Raw genomic sequence first — 21,350 nt, 5'->3', positions numbered from 1 at the left:
GGACCAAGATTCAGGGTCATCAGATAAGCTTCGTTGTAGCATATCCGAGCCAGCGCTAACTGGTGGTGCACCTGTAGCTTCAAAGGGGGGAAAGGAAGACAAATCAAACCTGACCTGATCATTATCCTGAAAGAAGAGATGTTAGGTAGGGAGCAATGGTCTCTTTCCTGAACCTTCAGGACCAGGAGTCCGTGTGAACCCAGTGGAAGCCTAGGTGAGGACAGCCTGAGGACGGCTACCCAAGAGCATCCCCTCTGACCTTCTGCAAACAACAAGACCAGCTTCAGAAGGTACCTCACAGCTTCAAAGATCATAAAACCGACTGAGCAGTCCGGGGCCTCTTGGCACACAGGCAAATCCAGCAAAAGACCTGATCCGTGGGCGAAATTGGGCTAATCTAAGCTAACCTACTACTCACTACTTATTTCAATGAATTTCTCTCAATCTCTCTCCTCTGCTTGGTCCAGATTATGGTTTTTACTAGCAAAATAGAATGGAACTCCCCAAAATGTAGTTTTACAACTGCTTACATTTATTCACTTCAATCAATGAATTTCAAAAATCCCATTATCTTTGAGAACCAAATTAGTTTTTTTACTGGATCACTCCCAGGTATTTAACATGGATTATTTCTTGCCCCACTTTATGTTTTGAATTCCTGTCTCTTAAGGCTTAAGTGCTTTTCTGAAGTTTGAAGAAAACAAGGTTATTGTGCTTAGCTATCTTAGAAGTAACTTTAATATTACATTGATGACCTCTTTCAAGGGGAACTGCAGTGCAACAGATACCTTGGTTGAAGGTTGTCTGATACAGAAATGGCTGAGACAGGAGACAACCCAAGTGCTCAGACCTCACAAAGTGTTAGGTGTGCCGTTCGAGGTGTGCTGAAACTGCTTTGTGTCTAAACAGGTATCCATTACTCCACCGCAGCACTTGACCCTCTACAGTTAGCGCGGGATAACCAAAGAGAGTTTTGCAGTTCACTAGGAAGATCTGTTTCTCTAGCCAGGGACTGTCGGCACAAACTTGATCTTTGTTACGTGTGAGCTGGCCAGAGGTGTACTTTTTCTTTTGTATCTCTGGCCATTTCAGGAGCATTTTGAGTATTTACCGAGGGACGGGCAAAGAAAAACAGAAGATTAAAAAACTCACAGTGGGGTCACTATGAGTATTAGTGGAGAAGAGGCATGTCAGGTGATTAGCACAGTGCCTGGCATGTAATACACACTCAGTGAATGTTAGTTATCACTATGAGTATCCCCCAAACCAGCCCTCAAAATAGAAAACAAACAGCTTCCACGAGCTTATATCAAGAATCTTGAGAACTACAGGTTAAGCAGTGCTACATGTCACGGGTAACATCTCATCCTCCCCGAAGGTGGGTGGGATGCCAAAATATGACGCATGTGGTTTGAGGTTCGTATCCTTTAAAGTTTGGTCAGTCATCATCTCAGGGTTCTGTGCCACACGGGGCTCACCTTGGGCCGGCTGGGCTGCAGACACCGCTGTGGGAGAGTCGGCAGATGGGGAGAGACTATTGGTGCTGTGGGCCCCATGGCCGGGAGAGCAGGGCCCGGAGCAGGTGCCCTCTGGTGTATCATCCGGGCATAGACACGAATGATAGGAATCAGCGGTAATGTCGGAGGGAGCGGGGCTGCTCTGGTTTGAACGCAGCAGCCACTTCCGCTCCCACTCCACTTCCTCCTGCTCCTCCTGTGTGTCTTTAAGCTCCAGGTGGATCACCCCTAGATCCTGCTCACAGAACCCACTGGAGCGGAAATATGTTCCCACAATGCTGCTAATGAAATCATTTTCCTGCCTTCTTACTGGCAAAACGTGGCAACAACTTTGAGGGTAAGAATCTCCATTGTTAGATTCCCTTCTCTTCAGTTTCATCTTTTTGGAAAGCGGGCCATTAGAACATGTGTATGCATCTTGAGGTGACTTCTGAAATGACACAAAGCCAGCATAAAAAACCAACTGTGAATGAGTAGAAAAGGAAATAACATAAATAGTAAACGTATTATAACTTATTTTCCATGAAGCATTGCTTTATATTATGAAAGACTGATACTCTATTTTGATTAGTTTTATCCCTCCTCAATGTGATCTTTTAAGATCCTTTTCTATAGTAAGTTTACAAACAAAGAAATACCCATTGCCATACATTTCTCAAACCTAAACTTTAGCATTTTTCCAACATAGGATTAGTTTCCCATTTGCTGCTACAGCAAGTGATGCTCGGCCCTTATTAGTTCTCTCGCTTCTGATTGGCATCTTTACAAACCAGAGGCTTATCATAGTTGTGAAAATATTTTTATAACACGTGATTTAGCCAAATTGATGTCACAGAACGGTCGATTTTTGAAATCTTTTCGTGAATAACATCAAACTTCTGATCCAGGTTTTGAATGGCATCATAGATGGCCTAGTATAATACAAGCTACTGGTAGGTCCTCTTCCAAAAGAAAAGGAACATTTAAGAAAATAACAACAAGCCAAATTTTGACTGCTAGAAACAAAGAAAGCTCTCAAGCCATCGGTTTCCTACTTGATGCCCAGTTGTGGGTGACACACAGCCCAGCGGACGGAGATAAGCCCACTGCCTACTCAGTTGCTCCACATCCCACGGGCATTTTAAGAAGCGTTATTATTGGAAAGTAGTCATGCCCCAGTTCCTGTGAGCCACCACATTTATGAGGAAGTCATTTCACACCAAGGAAGGTGCATCTTAGGAAAGAAAATTTCAAATCTGCCAAAAGGCCAGAGAGGCTCTTTGCACATAAGGACGGTAGGAGCTAACAGGCAGTGAGCGGACCACTCTGCAAAGAATGGGGGGCCAAATATAAGAGATGTGACTCCTGGCCTCAAAGGGTTTTAAGATGATACACTCAACAGTGAGCCTTACAAAACTTGTGAGTACACATGGACTATATGCCAACCAGCTATGGGACTGCCCAAACCTGACAGTTCTTGAAATACACAGAGATCTCACTGCAGCAAAAAGATACACTTAAATAAGAGGTCAGGACCATTTCCTCATTGCTTCATTCATTCACTCAAATAAACATTTACGGAAGGCCTATCACCCTCCAGGACTACTCTGCTAGGTGCTGGGAACGCAGACATAAAGAACAAAAACAAAAACAACCAACCGGCTCCTGCCCGAAGGAACTCTCTTCTTTTTAGCTGGAGAGGCAGTGTCAGTAGAGACAGTGATTAGCAGCCTGGAGCTGTGGTTCTCAAGTGTGCTCCATGGACCAGAGTGTCAACATCACCTACTAACTTGTTGGAAATGCAAACTCTTCCACCAGACCTACTGAATAGGGAGCCCCGAGAGGGGACAGCAATCTGTGGTCTCACAAGCCCTCCAGGTCATTCTGATGCACGCGCAGGTGTGAGGCCCACTGGCCTAGAACACTAGGCACATAGTGCAGGCTCTATGCAAACACAGTTGGGCTCAAATACTAGAGTTGGGCCCCTAGGAGCTGTGCGACCTTGGGGAGGTCACTTAAATTCTCTGCGCTTCAATTTCCACAGGAATAGAATCGGGATGAAAATACATCTCAGGGTTCTCCTGAGGACAAACCAAGGTGCCATAGTATTCTGTTAATGCTAGCATAGCAACGATACCACACGCTGACCGGTCCAACAGCGCACAGTCACCTACCGCGTCTCTTAAGGCCACAACCCAGGTGCGCACAGGAGGCTAACTGCGCACAGGAGAGCGTGACCTAACCCAGGCCGGCAGTCACGGCAGGCCTTTCAGAGGAGACGCCTGCGCTGAGAATTGCCGGCCGAGAAGGGGTTCCCATGTAAAGATGGGGCGAAGGCACACGGGGCAGAAGGCACAGCATGATCCACATCACTCAGAGTGCACAGGAAGTCGGACGTTCAGAGAGTGAACATAAGTGATGTCCAAAGAGCTGTGTTATTTTACGAAGGCAAGGAGAGAGAAAGGATGACGGCCAGGGGGATGGGAGGCCAAAAAGGGCGACTGTGTTTAAGCTCAGAAGAATATGCTGAGTGACAGAGGCGGAGGGGAGAGGGCAGAGGGGAGAGGGGAGAGCGGGGACGGGGGAAGGGAGGTGCCTCAGCACAGGGAAAGGGGGTCACAGGCAGAAAGCAGAGGAGGTGCGCGCCCTACAGAGGGAGACTGCCAGGAGGAGGAGGGGGTCCCACGGGAAGGAGGTGGCTGCCAGGGGAGGAATCTGGACTTGCAGGGGATTTCTGCTCCTCGCCCTCCACTCTCTCCAGGAAATGAGAGGCAAGGCCTGGGTGCCTGGAGCTGGAGCGGAAGGAGAGGGCCTGACTAGAGCGCGGCCGACGGTCCGCCCCCCCCCGCTTCCCAGCCCGGACCAGGCAGGGGTTTTCCTCACCAGGAGGCTGGGCAAGGCCAGAAAAAGCCCAGATGCCAGCGCTGCACCAGGGCTCTAGTCCCGTAAGGCAAGGAGGTGAAGAAAGGAGAGAGCCAGCACCTAGCAGAGCCGGAGAGGACCCCTCATGGCCCACTTCGGGGCTGCCACACGGGCCCCAGGCATTTCTCCCCCCGCAGGCTCTCCCCACCACCTCCTCCTGCGCGATGGCTCCCAAGGCCACGCAGCGCAGAGTATGCCCTGGTGTGGGACAGAAGTGGGTGCTTCTGTCCCGCAGGCCGGGGACGTCCTGCTGGAAAGGAGACCCCCTCCCCCAACCCCCACCCCGCTCCAGACAGTGGATCCTCCTCCCCTCAGAGGCCTGGGTGTGTCCCCTTTACGCAGAGCAGGCCTGTTCTCTGTAATACTAATGATAAAGACTCACATAAATATTTCCTACTTCTCAAAGGTATGTTAGCCCATTTGACTCAAGAAACTTGGTATGTTAAGGAATAGTTTTTAAAAAATAAACTTTCACTCCCTCTAGGGTCTGCAACTCACCAAGCCCTTGGTAATACACACTGCCACCAGACTCTACCAACATTCTAATCTTTACAAAATCCCCTCAAAACCGTGCAAGATGCACTCAGGAAAAACCACTGGTGGGCTGCCATTCTGTCTCAGCTGAGATGTCATGGCATGCACTTAGGCACCTCCTAACTTTCGTCCAAATCGATTTCTTTAAAGAACATACTGGAGAAATTAAATATTGAACAATCTAATTGAAAAAGACTTCCCTGCAGTTCATTGGTGCTGGGCTTTTTTAAGTTAAAAAAGCCATTATTTTTTCAAGTTCTTCACCTGGGAACGCTGTTTGAACCAGAGTTTTTTAAAAATCTTCCACAATGGAGTGATAATCATACCGAGCTCGTACAGTAAAGTTTCCATCAATAGTACCATGACATTAAATGAGGTAAAGAAAATTTTTGCTCAGAATTTTGAGAAACTACATGAAAGGGACAGAAGTTTGGTACCTCACAACAGTGTTGAAGTTCTGTACGTTGGCTTTGATGATTTTCATTGCAGAAAATCAGATGCACTGCACTCCTATTAATACCATAAAAACAGGAGTCAATGCTTAATATCTCTAGAGCCGAATTAGGCACTAGAAAAACGAACATCATATATTTATCTCTTCTAATTATTTGTCGTTTTCACCTGCATTCCAAAAGGATTTCAGAAGCCGTATGAAGCAGAGCTAAAGGAGAACCAAAGCCCACGTTCATGTGACAATGAAAAAGGTAAGTGCTGATCAAAAAGGCGGGTAAGGAGAGAGGTTAACAGGCAAGAGCCCAGGAGTAAGAAAAGCGAGTGAACATCAGGAGGAAGACATGACTCATGATATATACGAGGACACACACAACAACGAAGATTTGGGAGGCATGCATGGATTAGTAAACATACGTTTACTTCCTAACTTTGTCCCCCGCGAGGGACTAACATCAATGACAAGACGAGCCATGACCCCACCTAGAATCTCGATCTTGGCTTCTAAACAGCATTCTCCCGTAAAATGAAGCAGGGCTTCCTGGAAAGAAGTGAATGACAGGGCTGGGCAGGGAAAGTAGAAATGAGCCTAAAACATCTTGTGACGTCAGCAAGTAAGGAAGTCCTCAGAACAAAGTGGAAGCGTGTCAGAAGGCCACAGGAGCCAAGCAGAAGGAGCACCCTCCCAATAGCCACAGATGGGAAATTTGATCAATAAAATAATGATAACGTTGGGTGATAACTCATATAATACATAAATGCCAACGAGTCCATACTGATAGAAAACACGCAATTGAATAAGGAAATAAATGGAGGAGAAAGGACAGCTCTTCCTTACCAATGAATCCCAAGTAGTATATTCGAAAGAATGAGCAAATAGTCACCACTAGGCAAACACACAGTACTCAGTACTGCAGGTAAAATCCAGGAGCTAACTGACTCAGTGGGCAAGACGTTGAGGAGAAGCAGGAGGTTAGCATAGCCTCAAAGCGCCCTCCCACCCAAGATGCTTACTAGTTGCAAAGGGACAAATAGTAACTTTACAGTGGAAAAATCCAGAAGACACCATGTTAACCAAGTGGTCAACGTTAACATCACCAGTAACAAGATATATGGACCCCATGTACTCCTGATACGATGCAATGAGAAGGCGATATCATCTGTGACGTGTTCTTGCCAAAAACGCAAGTCTCAGTCTATTCATCAAGAGAAAATATCGTACGTGCCAACACTGAGAGACACTCTACAAAATAGCTGATCCGAACACTCACCAAAAATGTCAAGGTCAGGAAAGACAAGGAAAGAATGAGAACTGCCACAGGCTGGAAGAGAATACGGAGACAACTAAACTCAGTGTGGGGTACTGGATCGGATTCTGGAACAGGAGAAGCACGTGGGGGAGGAGGTCTGGGGAAAGGCCCACAGGGGCTCAGTTTAGCTATCAGTACTGTACCAGTGTTAATATCCTGCTTTTGAAAAGTGTACTGTGCTGCGACAATTACCACGATTTTACGCTATGTAGGTAAGTTAACATTAAGGAAGTTGCAGGAACTCTAATATTTTTGCAACTTTTCTGCAAATCTTAAAATGTTTCACGAATCAGAAGAGCTACCGAAACATGATAAAAAAGACTGCTGTGAATTTCCTATTAGACAAGGAAAAGAGGGAAGTAAAATGGTGAAGTGTTCACTGTCAGTTAACTGCTCATTGTTAAGGAAGCAGACACATGCATGAGAAATATTTTCTTCAGTTCAGGAGTTCACAGTAAACTCCACATTCTATGAAGACTGAAAAAGAATTTAAATTATTTTCTTTAGGATAGTAAGTGTGAGTATGCTTGGCAATTAGAAATGAATATTATGTAAGTATTCACTCTGATATACATTCATTAATGACACTTGCACCTGCTTCATAATCGGGTATTCGTGTTCTTGTCTAGGGAAGATTTATCAATAAACCAAAAGGAAATATGAAAGAAAGAACTGAAGGAAAAGTTCAGGACTTCAATTTCGCTTTCAGGAAGCACCAACAGCCTGAAGGAACCTCTGCCCACTGCAAATACTACAACATGGAAAGATACGCGTGCAGAACTGATTTCTCAGTAACCCACCTACACTGAGGACACCATTTTCCACCAAGCTTCTTACCCCCTTATGTACTTCAGGCTAGAAAGACTAGTCTTCCGATAATCTGACTGCTTTAAAAGGAAATATTCCGAACCACGAACAAGGAACTAAATGTTAGCCGGCTTTGGCGATTCAAATAATCCAACAGTGACACTCTGTGGACAAAGTAGAAAACACTTAAGCACCTGCTTTTCTTAATAAATCTCTAAAACAGGGAAGAAATCCTGCTTTGGAAGGAAACAGGGCGTAAATAAGTAAAGAGACAGCAAATAACCATTACATTTAATTATAATAACTCTATTCTAAGGATGAACTATGGACTACAAGAATATTTTAATATAAACATGCCACGTGGTTATCAATGTGTTTGATCTTAAAATTATATGAATCGGCCCTGCATTACAAACTTATTAGACAGCAGTAGATGTATGGAATTACAATACAGATTGGTACTCCTAAAAGTACCATTGCCATCCTATCCTGGCACAGTGCTTTATGCATTTCAAAGTGCCTTCGCCTACTTATGGCAGACACCATGAGTCTTTGGTAGGCAGTTAACATTTTCTCCAAAGACCAAAAACTGGGACTGACAAGTTAAGAGTGCCTGTGCCACTTAGGAGGCATTACTAGCCTTACGTAAGTAAATAAATGCATTTTCTGCTGGGCCAAATTGTATACAGTGTAATCATCTCCTCTATTCACCCTGAGAGGAGGAAGCATAGCAAAATATGATGGAAATTTAAAACAGTACAACCACTCCAGAAAATTGCCTGACAGTTTCTCGTAAACGCTCATCTACCCCATGACCCACTACGTCGACTCCTAAGAACGCACCCAAATTAAACGTAAACTTACGTTCACAAAGAGACTTCCATAATAATGTTCATAGCCGCTTCACTCATAATAGCGAAAAACTGGGAACAACCCAAATGCCCTTCGCAAGGAGCATGGGTGAACAAAGTATGGGTGCTCAAGCAATGCAATACTGCTCAGCAATAAACAGGAATGAATATTGCTACAACCAGATCATCTCCAAAACATCATTCTGAAGACACAGACACTGTGACACAAAAGAGTACACACCGTACCATTCCATTTCTATGAAGCCCGAGAACAGGCGAAACTAATCTGCGACAGAATAAACATGAGGAAGGTACTTCGCTAAGTTCCTGGGGGATTGTGACTTACCGGGAAGAGACGTGAGGGCACTTTCTGGGATGATGGAAAGGTTCTTCATCTTGCTAGAGGGGTAGGTATACATGTGTGTCTAAACTCATTGAACTGTGTACTTAAGACCTGTGCATTTCACTGCATGAAATTAAACTCGATCTTGAAACAAAGTAATTAAGCAGAATGAAAAGAACAAATTTTTCACTTTAATATACAAACCATATCATTCTCCCTTGGAGGAGATGATCCTCGTGTGTTGGGCGCAGGGACAGGCTCCATGTCCCCTGGGCGCGAGCGGTAGCTTTTGAAACTTCCGGGAAAGCTCACTTGCGAAACTCCTTGGTCACCTTGGCTTGGCAAAACTTCTGCTCCTGAAAAGCAGCACAGAAGAAAGTCGCTTCACACACCTGCTCCTTTAATAATACGGATATGTTCTCAGAATGCCAGCTCAAATTGAACTGGAGTCCTGGTTGAATTCCAGAGAGTAACAGAACAAGACATTTTCCACTAGGGATTTGGCATGAATCTTTAAAAGTTGAAGGGCTACACTGCCCATGCCTAGGAATATGAATCAAGGTCGAACACAATTCCCAACTGTGAAGTGAATCCTTCTCATCTTAAAGGCTACAGAGTAAAATGCTGGGACACACAGAACGAGAGAGCAGGCTTCCTGAATGCTTTTGTAAAGGAGCCCAAAAAGGCTTTTAACTGAGGGAGGTGGCAAGCCTCTGAAAGTGAGTCTGAGTCTATTCTGCCCTGGCCACCACCCCCGGCACATCCCCCGCCCCCCCCCCGCCCTCCCCGCCCCCGCAGGGCCGACTGGGCAGGGCACTAATGGCGTGGTGCGCTCCCCTGCCAGGTGAGAGCTGCTGAGAGGATCTCTAAGGTCATTTCAGCTCTGAGATTATGACTGCTCCTGCAGTGAACTGTGACATTACCTAAACAAACAAATGCATGTGAAATATGAGCCCCCAAATATTCTGGAATTATGCAGGCTCGGTTATGATGCTGAGTCACTCACTCTGCCACTAGAAAAAGACACGGAGTGCAGTGTTATCACATTGTGTCTTGTAATAGACATTTGAACTCTGGAACCACAGTACCGGGAGGGGAAGTGTTAGTGAGAAGCAGAATGAAGGGATTCAAGTTTCACCCCCTTTCTTCTTCGCCTTTATTCCTGTAGCGGAGATACTAATGAACAAAAGCTCACACGAGAGAAGCAAAAGGAGATAAAGATTTCAAGTTAGAGAAATGCAGACCAATATTACAGAAACAAATCAATTATAAAATACCTCCAATTTGAGCTGCAACTCCAAATTTTTTAACTGGGTTTTTTCTGATTGTAAAACTACTGCACGCTATGCATAATTAAACTGTGTTGTTTTCATGTAAAGGAAGACTACACAGCAATGGGAGTAAACCAGTTATTGCTACACAACCAGGATGAATCTCACAACCAGAACGTTGAGTAAAAGCCAGACACAAAAGAAAGTATTGAGCAAAGCTCCTAAAAACCTTGGATTTTCCCAAGCAGTGAGCGTGATAAACCTGTCTTCTGTTATGTTAACAAGGTCACTTTGGGAATGCCCCTAGATCACCTAAGGATGGGGGCTGGTCACCCAAGGCACCGAGCCTGTGATTAGAGGGTTGGAACTTTCGGCCCCATCCCCCTGACGGCCAGGGAGGGGAGAGGGGCAGCAGGCAGAATCGCTCGCCAATGGCTAGTGAGTTAGTCAATCCTGCCTGTGTGATGGAACCGCCATAGAGAACCCAAAGGCAGTGGGTCGGAGACCTTCCGGGTAGGTGGACACGTGGGTACGGGGGGACAGTGGCGCGCCGGGAGACGGTATGGAAGCCCTGCACCCTTTCCCAAGCCTTGCTGAACCATCTCTCCATCTGGCTGTTGCTGACTGATACCGTTTGGTAGTAAAGCAGTGCTCCAGTAAGTAAAACGTTTCTGAGTTCTGTGAGCCGCCCTAGCAGATGAATCGAACCCAGGGAGGTTGTGTGATCCTCTGATTTACAGCTCTTCGGTCAGAAGCACACCGCCCGGGAGTGGGACTGGCGCTGGCGTCTGAAGGGGCGGGGGTGACGGGTCTTGTCGGACTGAAGCCTTAACCTGTGGGATCTGACGCTACCTACCAGTAGTGTCTGAATTGGGTTCAATTCTCGTCCGCTGCTAGTGCCCGAGAATTGTTTGGTGTGCTGTGGGAAGCGCCCCTTCCCCCGCCCCTCCCCCAAGCACACTCGTAGGAATTGGATCCAGGAACCCAGAACAGTTCTCATCAACTGACCTAAAGCTCAAAAACAGGCAGAAGAGATCAGTGGTGGCAGATGTCAGGACTGTACTACCTTGCAAGACGAGTAGGGACTGGAAGGGAGCTGAAGGCTGATTCTGGGGAGCTCATAACCTATTTCTTGGTGCGCGTGCTAGTTATATGTGTGCGTTAACTTGAAAATTACTTAAGCTGCATATTTATGATTTATGCATACGTTTGTATGTGATAGATCTTTATAAAAAGTCTACCTAGATCAAATTAAGCTCTCTATACAAAATTCAGACGCTAAATTAAGTAATCCACCACCAATAAATATCATAACCCTTAGCTAGATTTCCTTCTCTTTCTTGCTCCGTGTATATTTTACATAGCTTGAATCACACTGTGCGTGCATTCTGAGCAATTCTGTGTGTCATTTGAAATTTAAAAAATTTTTTTTCCACCTTAAAAATTTTTTTGGCTGGCGTACAATGATTTAAGAGATATTTTACATGCCTGTGTGATCTTCCATTGTGTGGATGTCCGTAGGTCATGTTTTGTGTTTTCTGTTGTGGGACATTTGTGTGGCTTCCAATTTTGCACTCGTTTGCTTTAATGCTATGTGCACATCCAAATGTAAATGTTTATGTACATCCCTGAGGAGCTCCTTCTAATGGATTTCTGGAAGAATCACTTGATTAAAGGGTATGAACATTTCAGGGGCCCCTGATAGGTGCTGCCAACGTGTGCAAGAAGGCTGTATTAATTTTCATTCTCGGACAACTGCAATGCAGTGGTTTTTCTCCATTATTACCAACGTGAGCTACCATGTAAGAATTGCTAATTTGGTAGACGGAAGTTTAACGTTTATATCCCATTTTAATTTGCATTTCTCTTGTTACTAACGCGGTTGAATATTTTTCAGATGTTTTCTATCCACTAAGAGTTCTGTGATTTGTTATTTTTCGTGTCTTCTGCTCTTGGCCTGGGATTGGGATTTCAGTGTTTCCTGTTTGATCTGTATGAGGCGTTGCCATCTTCAGAATCGTAAGCCTGGAAAATGTTTATTTTCAGCAAATAACTTTTCTCAGGTGGTGATGCGATTTTGGAGTCTGATAATTTTGAGATAAGAAGGGGTTCTTTGTTTTATTTCATGAAATTCATCAATACTTTTGTGATTTCTTGAACGGCTCTTATACCTCATCTTTAACTACATTAGAAAATGCTCAAGTATCTTCTAATTTTCCGTACTTCCACTTACTAGATACTCAACTCTTTAATCCATCTTGAAACTGTTTAAGTGTGTGATGTGAGGTGGAACCCAGCAGGCTTTTTGCTTCAGTCGTTAAGCACTTGTACCAGCATGATTTCCTATCCATGGTTCTCATATTCATATCGTGTTAACACTAAATTCTTCATTGTTTATGAGCTTCCTACTGCACTAAATCTGACTCCTTACTTCAGAACTAGTACTATTTTAACAATTGCCCTTTGAAAATATCTATTGTTTGATCTGGCAAATTACCATCTGTTCCTTAAACAGGTTTTCCCAAGTTTTTTTTAAGTTATACTAGAGGGTTTTTTTTCATCCAGGAACAATTTGTGTTTCTTGAATCAAATCCTTATTCAAGGCTTATTTTATGACCCTCAGTAAGTTCTTGCTTTCCTTTCATGTAGGTTCTGCTATTTTTTATCCACACATTCCTTAGAATTTTGATTAGTTATTTGTAGCCATTTCAGTTGGGGGTTTTTCCATATATTTTCTGATTGCTTGATGGTGATACCTTGAGGAAGCAATTTGTTCTTACGATTTAAAAAATTCTTTATCTGACCTGACTCAAGAAAAAATGGAAAATCTCAAACCTGTAACAGGTAGAGATGGAATCAGTCATCACATACCTCCCGGCAAAGAAAAGGCCTGGACCAGAGGGCTTCACTGGCGGGTTCTCCCACACACTTGAAGAAGAATTACCACCACTCCTTCTCGAACTCTTCCAAAAAGTTGAAAAGGAGAGAACAATTCCTAACTCTTTCTGTGAGGCCACAATTACCCTGATACTAAAGCGAGACAAAGATATTACAAGAAAAGAAAAATTACAGACCAATATCCCTTACAAATCCACATACAAAAATTCCCCAGAAAATATTAGCGAATCTAATCCAACAGCAAATTAAAAGGATCGCTCACAGGAGGGATTTCTCCCAGGAATAAAAGGGTGGTCCAACATAAGAAAATCGATCACTGTGACACATCACATTAATAGAATAAAGGGAGAGAACATGATCATCTCAGCTGATGCAGAAGAGGCATCTGACAAAACCCAATACCATTTCGTCATAAAGAGTCTTAGGAAAACTGAGAGCAGAAGGAAACTTCCACAGCCACATAAAGGGTGTTCATGAAAAGCCACCTCTAACATTATACTCAAGGGTGAATGACTGAATGCTCTCCCGCTAAGATTAGGAACACTTTCAACACTGCTGTCAACCTTGTACTAAAACTTCTAGCCAGAGCTGTTAGGCTATTTAATGCTGCAAGTGGTACACTTACATATGGTGAAAATGATAAATAGGATGTTATGTATGTTTTACCACACAACAAAAGTGAACTGGCCACATTTTCTGAAATCTCCTATTCTCAATTTTTCCTTCAGTTAGCTAGATAAAAGGGAACAGACTATCAGTACTGCTCTGCGACCCCCCTTTTTCACTAAACATTTATTGGTCTTTCCAGACTAGTACCTTTAGATATACTGCAATCATTTTAACAGCTTCTGACCTTCCTATCATGCAGACAGGCCATGATTTATTTATTTAGCCAGTCCCCGATTCATGGAAATTCACGTTACTTCTCAAGTTTTGCTCTGGCAAAGAACACTGCTGAACAGTCTCGCACTTGTGTGAGTAGTTCCGTAGGATAAAGTCCGAGGAGCAGAAATCATAGGTGAGAGGGTATCCAGATTTGAAAATTCTCCTCTAGTTCCTTCCCACTAAGGAGGGCTGTTGGAGTCAGCCAGATAGATGTTCTGTAACACACACACTAAGGAAGGGTCCTGCTGGTCCTGCATATAGTTTTAAAACCGTAACAGAAACCAAGTGGTATCAAATGACCTTCTGGCAAAGATCAGGGGTCAGCAGAGTATGGCCTGCGCGCCAAATCCATCTTGCCGCCTGTTTCTGTAACAGCCTATGAGCCAAGAATGGTTTGTTTCCCTTTTTCACTTTTTAAATGATTACACAACAAAAACAAGAGGAATACTTAATGAAGTGAACTACTCACAGGAAATTCAAATTTCAGTGTCCAGAAAGTTTTACTGAAACACAGCTACACTGATGTGCTCACCTATCAGCCGCTTTCATGCTTCAGCAGCACCGTTGAGTGGCTGTGGCAGAGCCCTTATGGCGGCAAAGCCTAAAACTTACTATCTGGCGTTTTACAGAAAAAGTTCGCCCATCTCGAATCTGGAAACAACATTTCATTGTTTTAAAGAGTAGAAAGCCCAATTCTCTAAGCAGAAGGCACAGAACAAATTGTCATCTAGCTACTGAAGAAACATTCCAAGGGACTGACGTCTCTTGGCTCTGTGTCTAAGTGAGGAGAGAATGGCCTCATATTTCCCTTCTGACGGTGGCTGAGAAGCAGCCATTGCAAGGACTAGTATACCTGCAGCCATCCCGGTCGTAGGACTCCACGTTCCGTGGACGCTTTTCTAGGTGCTGAAATAACTGGTGCAGTGTTTTTTATTTCAAGCTCCAACTGTCCACTGCTGCTCCATAGAGAAGGGATTGACTTTGGCATATTAACCTTGTATCCTACAATCTTAAGTACAAGTGCTTATTAGTCCCAGGAGTTTTTTTATTGATTCTTTAGCTCTTCTGCTCCATGGACTCTTGACCCAAGGAAGCTGTTTTTCCCATAAGTTCAGTTTTTGCTTTGCCACCAAATAGTTATAATTTGTTTGGCCAGGTGTCAATTTTTCAGAGAAAGGAAATCTATTTTCCCCCATGCTCTTATATATTTGTATATCTGCCCCTCCATATTTTACATTCGCCCCCCCCCCATATACCAAAAATGGAAAAGGGGACATGATAAAGCTTAAAGGAAGGGAAAACGCACGCCCAGGGAAACATTGTGATATTACCATGAAGCTTGGCCCTCTGATAACAACTAGTTAGTGAAAGGTTCTAGCGATATTTAAGCAATTTAGTGGAAATGGGGACCAGGGAGCAAAATTTCACACAGGAGGAAATTTAACAAAATTACCGTGTGGCATTTGGGATAGCTGCCGATGGTTATCACCCCTGCCTTGAAAATTTGGTTGATCGGTTGACACGCTGTCCGTGGGAAGTCCATTCTCACTAAGCTCTGAGTCAGAATCTTCTATTATCACAACATCAGAGCTGTTGTCACGGTCACTACAGTGAGAGGTGTCCTCACTGTCAGCACTGTCATCTCCAAGAGTTACAGTGATATGATCTAAAAATTGGAAAAGAGAAAACTTAGATATCCCCTTAAAAACACAGTTTCTAGAGGAAACCACCTTATAAAGTCATGGAGTGTTTAAAAACCATTTTAGCTGAAAAAATTGCATCAGATGATTTCATATCTCAAAGCCCTGCCAGGTAGCAGAGAAATCAATTGCCCAGTATGAAGTTTGAGGTATGTACGTGTTTATATGTACACAAACACGTATAATACTATTTCTAGTACTTGCAATTTTATAAAGCAATAAGTTTCTTCTCATTTAAGAAACATGACCACCTCCTATGGCCCATGCTATGTGTTCAGTGATATGCTTTTAACTTCTGAATGATGAGACTGATGTTATATAGCCACCCTTTCTAGTGATCACTAATTTCCAAACTTGTTCTCTACAACTTGACATTAGCCTTTATGATGGAAAAAAATACAGAAATAAAGTACCATAGTAAATGTTATGAAACAAATCCAAATTGAATCAGAAAATGTGAACCAGGCGGACACAAACTAGATGCGAAATATCAACTCGGTAAACCATTTTAATGAACATAAAGATAGCACAGTAGGCAAAATGCTTGATGTATAAATGCGCTTTCTTATTTCTTAAAGTTGGCCTGAAAAAGATCATGTTTAGGCTTGAAGTATTAAGTCACAAATCAAATTTACATTGCATCTTAAATTGGATTCAATACATTTATTTGAAATAGACCAAAGCATTAGAATAAAGCAATTAGCTAGTGTGAGGGGCTATGGTGGTGTGAAATGGTACTAAGCGAGGATTTCCATGACATAGGTTCCAGTTCAGGCTCTGTAGCCAAGCAGATGTGTGACCTTTCAGCAAGATATGTCTAGTCTTTCACCTCTGTCTTCTCATCCATCGAATGTAGGGCAGGGTTTGGAGAGTTGCTGTGAACTCTACTTAACAGTCCTCACAGAAAAAAATAGAACCTTAGCAAATACCTAATTATCCAAACAAAAGGGAATCAGTTAAATAAATCACGGTATTTCCATAGGACGGAGTGGTACATAGCTAATACAAGTACATTCTCAAGGAACACTTGCTGATGTTAGACATGCTCGTGAAATAATGTTAAAGGTGGGACGAGACTCAAAACAGAAAAATACAGGGTAATCCTCGTTTTGAGAGTGCCAGGAAACATACCAGTGTTCTAAGTTGCTCTCTCTGGGTGGCAAAATTATCATGATTAGACTTCTCTGTATTTACGATTCTCTCCAATAAACTTTAGACTTTATAACCAGAAGAAAATAACAAAAGTAATTGAAATTTTATTTCTAAGACGAGCTTTGGTATAGCAACAGATTTTTCAAACTAGGACTAGGAGAGGTATTGAGAACTCTACCACGGATTCTGGGTCAATTTGTAAAATTCCAGTTAATTCATTTAGGTACATACACAACCTTCGTAAGCTATTTCTAAAAGAGAACATTTAGAACCTTTTTGAAGATTATGTTCCCAAGGTGCAAGGAACTAAGTTTTGCCAGGAACTTACCAGATAAGGCATAGTTCACAACGGTGAGGGCTGAAACCTGCGTTTCACCTGATGGCTACTGCAAGGAATACACGGCAAAACGGGGCCGATTACAACAGCCAGACCACTCGGGGTTTTTTTTAGCAAAAGCGTGTCCGCATACTGAACAATCACTTTCGAAATCTGTCAGGACTCTCAAAAGCAGCCCTTCCATGGTTTGTATCAAACTTCAGACTACAGAGTTGGCCAGAAGGGGGGATAATGCTGTCCAGACTGCCATTGCCCTGCTTTATCAAACACTGTGCAGAAGAGCCGCTTGTAAAATCACTATTTGTAAACATTAAACCAGCTTACCACTTCATGTTATAAAACCACTAGAGCAGGTCAAATTCGGGGAGAGTGAGGGAGGGGAGGGAAGGAGGCAATCCCCAGCAGACTAAGTTAGAGCCTTTTCTATCGAACACAAGGCTCAACTGTACAGCGAGCAGGAATGGCCTGGGGTATGCAGGGAAGGGCTCCCTTGCATTACAGGAGTCCTCATATTTTACAGTATTCTCTGCCTCCTGCGTCTATCTTCTTGAAGCAAAGAACGGGCTCTATACTGGAGGACTTCTCCCCACCTACATCTTCATTTTCCTTCTCGTTTACATATTTACAATAAAACAGAGGCTGCGTTTGCTGTTTTTGCTCAAATATGATTACCATCAAAACCTCAAAATAAACGTCTCAATCTCAAAAGATGTTATGATGATTGATTACAGTTATAGGTAGTTTGTCAATTTTTTAAACTCAAAATTCTACGTAAAGTCAGAGCGTCTTGGTCCTTCCTGGACCCCTACTTCCTCCAACAGGTAAATTGAAAGCATAAAGAATTAAGGACAAATGTCTCAGAAAGTCAGCACCAGGTACTTAGCAAGTGCCAAATCCAAAAGTGCACTGGCACGGGCATCCCAGGAAGAGTGGCAACCACCGTAGCCCGCCGTGCCACAACACTGCTAAAATTTGAGGCTGCAAAGTGCAGACTCGCCCTCCTAGCACACCAAGTCCTCCCCTCCCTGCCAGGAGAACGCCAGCCCGAGGCCACACTGCTTTACTGCCCTAACGGCTGTGCTCAGCAGCCGCTGCCGGTGCGTGCGCACCAGGCCTCGAAAAAAAACTCGACGATAGAGTTCAGCTGCTTCTGGAACCACAGCTCGGCACACCACCCCCTGCAGGGCAAGGGGGACGGATCACGGTGAATATACGGCACCGTTGTACGGCCGCTAGAAGGCCTGGAAAAAAATGGCGAGACCCACAAGCTCTGGGAATGTCACGAGCCGTGGGCACGCCACGCCCAGGGACCATCCTGAACTCCCACAAACGCCACAAACCCCGGAACCATCTTGAGCTCCCGGGTCCACCTCAGGAGCCCGGGACGACCGTGAACAAACGGGAACGCCACAAGCCCCAGGAACGCCTCAAGTGCGCGGGAACGCCACGAGCCCCGGGACCTCTACGAGCGCCCTGGGACATCATGAGCCCAGGCCCTCCATGAGCTCGTGTCCTCCTCAGGCACCCGGGAACACCAGGAGCCCTGGAAAAGCCACGAGCCTGGGTCCACCTCAGGCGACCGTAAATGCCACGAGCCCCCGGGAACGCCCTAAGCCGCGGGGCGGCCTCCAGACCCCGCGAACACCATGAGCCCCGGCACCACCTCAAAACCCTGGGACACTATGAACCTGGGGGCCACCTCAGTTACCTGAGACTTCATGAACCCCACAGACACCTCCAGCCGTGGGTCACCCCAGACCCTGGGCCAGAATCTGCCCACAATACTGCACTTCCACACCGCCCAGACGTCGCTTCTGGAAGCACCCTGGCCAGTAACCAGACAATCCCAGTCAGAAGGCTTGGTGCGAACCCCGTCAGAGCTTCCCTCAGGCTATGTGAGGAAAGAGGCAGAAACTAGTAGAGCAGCATCGGGAAGGGGTCCTTACCCTGCTCCTCAAACATTGTGAGTCTGAGAGCCTGGCTCTGAGCGCCTCAGGATCGCCGTTGCCGCTGAGCTCCTCAGGATCGCCGTCGACTCGGAGCGCCTCAGGATCGCCGTCGGCTCGGCGTCTGCACTGCGACTGCGCACACGAAAGGACTGCAGTAGACCGAGGCGCCAGATGGAAGCCGCGCAAATGTGACCACTTAAAATGTCTCTGCGGCTGCGCAGTGTCGACCAGTATGCGCATGCGATTGGAGGGGCAGCGCAGGGCCGACGCCAACCTCGCCTCCCTTCCTTTCATTTTCTATCTGTATGTACGGAGTTTGAATCATAGAGAAAAAAAAAGTGACAGGGTTACCACCAGTGTAGTTCCTCCCTTCAGAAAATGCTCTCCACGCATAACGCATCATAGAGAAAGTGTAGAATGTAAGAGATTTGACTTGAGACTTAATCGTTTTCTGGGTTTTACATTCACGTCCAGTGCCAGCTTTGGAAACATCTGAGAATAATCCAACTTTTAAAATGTGCGCCAATGAGGCTGACTAAGTCCTTACCCCGCTTCCCTTCCGCCATCTCCTCTCTGCTCACTTTTTTCTCCCGAAACACCCATCTGCTTCATAATAGCTACGATCTACCGAGTTCTCACTACAAGGCAGCCACTGAACATATCGGAACTTATGTGGCCGTCAACATTTTAAGAGGTATTATTGTCCCATTTTCAAAATGAGAAAACTGAAGCTGAGGGTCTCAGCAACTTGCTCAAAGCCACAAGAATGTCAGCAGACTCATGATTTGAACGCACCATCAGCCCCCCATAGCCCACGCTCACATCCCCTAGGTTACTCTACCTTCTGCTCAGTTGCTTCTGGAAATTGTTCACATCCTTCAAAGCCTCTCCAATGTAACATCTGTTCCAATAATACCTACACCACGACGCTTTCCTAAAGCCCCCTGGTAAGAATGAGTATCTCCTGTGCGAGTCCTCCAGGTTACTTTCACTTTTAGCCCTCAAATCAGTTTGCCTGACATTAGGAGTTCTTGTTAATACACCCCTTTCCTAGGTTCCTGGAGAGCAGCACCACCCCTTAGTTATATGAAACGGCACTTCCATCGCAAGGGTCGAAGAATTAAGTATGATAAAATAGAAGGCCCCCAGAAAAGGCTGGGAGAGGCCAGGCTGCACGTGTGGTGACGTGCTGGGACTGAGAGACCAAAGTCAAAGTCTGGTACCCACCAGGGACAGAGGGAGTAAACTACCCCGTCCCTCGGACAGGGACCTCAGAGAGGCCTCCCTGTGGAGTAAAGGTGCTCCAGAATTCAGTGAGCCACGTGGACTGTACGTCAGTCTCACCATCACCTGGGGATGTAGCACTCCCAGGTGGGTGTCATAAGCAAAAAATCCTTTCCTATGAAGATTACATCAAGTTATTTGTCCAAACAGTATTTAAACAGAATATCCAGTATGGAATAAAATATAACCAGGTACAGGAGAAGGTAAGACAGCAGGAGGTAATAAAACAGCTGTGCTGGGGGCACCGACCTCTGCTGACAGCTCAGGGTGACCACCACCGGGCATTCCCGCACAGAGCACTCTTCACACAGCCAGCTGCCTGGTGTCCTTGGTCCTCTGGAGGAAGCTAGTCCGTGAGCATTGTATGAGGTCTGTGGGAAGGGTCGGACTGAAAGTCCTCAAGGGCCCAAGTTCTCAGGAAGAAGGCTCCTCACCCTTTAGTAACAGAAAACTTGCAGCAAAGGCCCCGAACACAGGCTGGCAAGCCCAGGCCTCTCCAGCCTCCCTTAGAGGCCAAACCCAAGCTGGGGGACACCACACGTGCAGAGTGTACAGCGCTGAACTGACGACCCCAACGTTTGTGGGGACGAGAAAAAGAGCAGGGAAGGGGTGGTCACATCTTGGAATGCAACAGAGGGAAGGGCAGAAGGTGTGGCCCTGGAGAGAGCCGGGGGAGTGAGGATGGGGCGGCTGGGATCCTGGGGCCCAGACTCCAGCCACTGCCCTCGAGGGAGGGGGGCAGACAAGGGACCCACCCAATGTACCAGTGGCACAGGTCACTCTGCTACACGCCTGGTCTTGACCCTGGCTGCACCTGAACAGCCACGGGAGCTGTTAAACCTGGCAGCAGGCCTGGGCCCGAGATCCCCCTGCCACAGGCCAGCGATGCCTGGGTGCCGGGCTTCCAAGGGTCCAGGACATCGGCACGGGCCTCAGGCTGAGGCACAGGGCTCTGTACTCCACGCAGGGTGGGTCCCACCATCGCGACACTGAATTCTTCCGGCAGCTGGGCAGATTCCTGGTACCAACACGGCTGATGTGCAGCTGAAGCGAACAGGCCGCTCTGTGGGGCAGGCAGAAGGGGATGTGGGGGGACCCTAAATGCGACCTTCAGGGTCCCGGCGTGCTCTGTCCCCAAGACAGATCTGAGGGGACATTCTC

The 21,350-nt window shown here is 45.5% G+C and overlaps 1 protein-coding gene across 1 annotated transcript; it reads right to left on the bottom strand.

The window, feature by feature from the left end:
• Positions 1-715: 715 nt before the first annotated feature.
• LOC130681764 (uncharacterized) lies at positions 716-20,750 on the bottom strand. Its single transcript, XM_057495328.1, has 4 exons — positions 18,903-20,750; positions 15,221-15,433; positions 8,918-9,069; positions 716-1,947 (listed from the first exon to the last, which is right to left on the bottom strand). The coding sequence occupies exons 1-4, from the start codon at positions 18,916-18,918 to the stop codon at positions 1,333-1,335; spliced, it is 996 nt and encodes a 331-aa protein (XP_057351311.1). The 5' UTR covers positions 18,919-20,750; the 3' UTR covers positions 716-1,332.
• Positions 20,751-21,350: the final 600 nt, after the last annotated feature.

This window comes from Manis pentadactyla, chromosome X, assembly GCF_030020395.1.
Source record: "Manis pentadactyla isolate mManPen7 chromosome X, mManPen7.hap1, whole genome shotgun sequence".
Lineage (NCBI taxonomy): Eukaryota > Metazoa > Chordata > Mammalia > Pholidota > Manidae > Manis > Manis pentadactyla.
The sequence above is the reverse complement of the archived record's forward strand: the minus strand, read 5'-3'. Positions and strand labels throughout refer to the sequence as shown.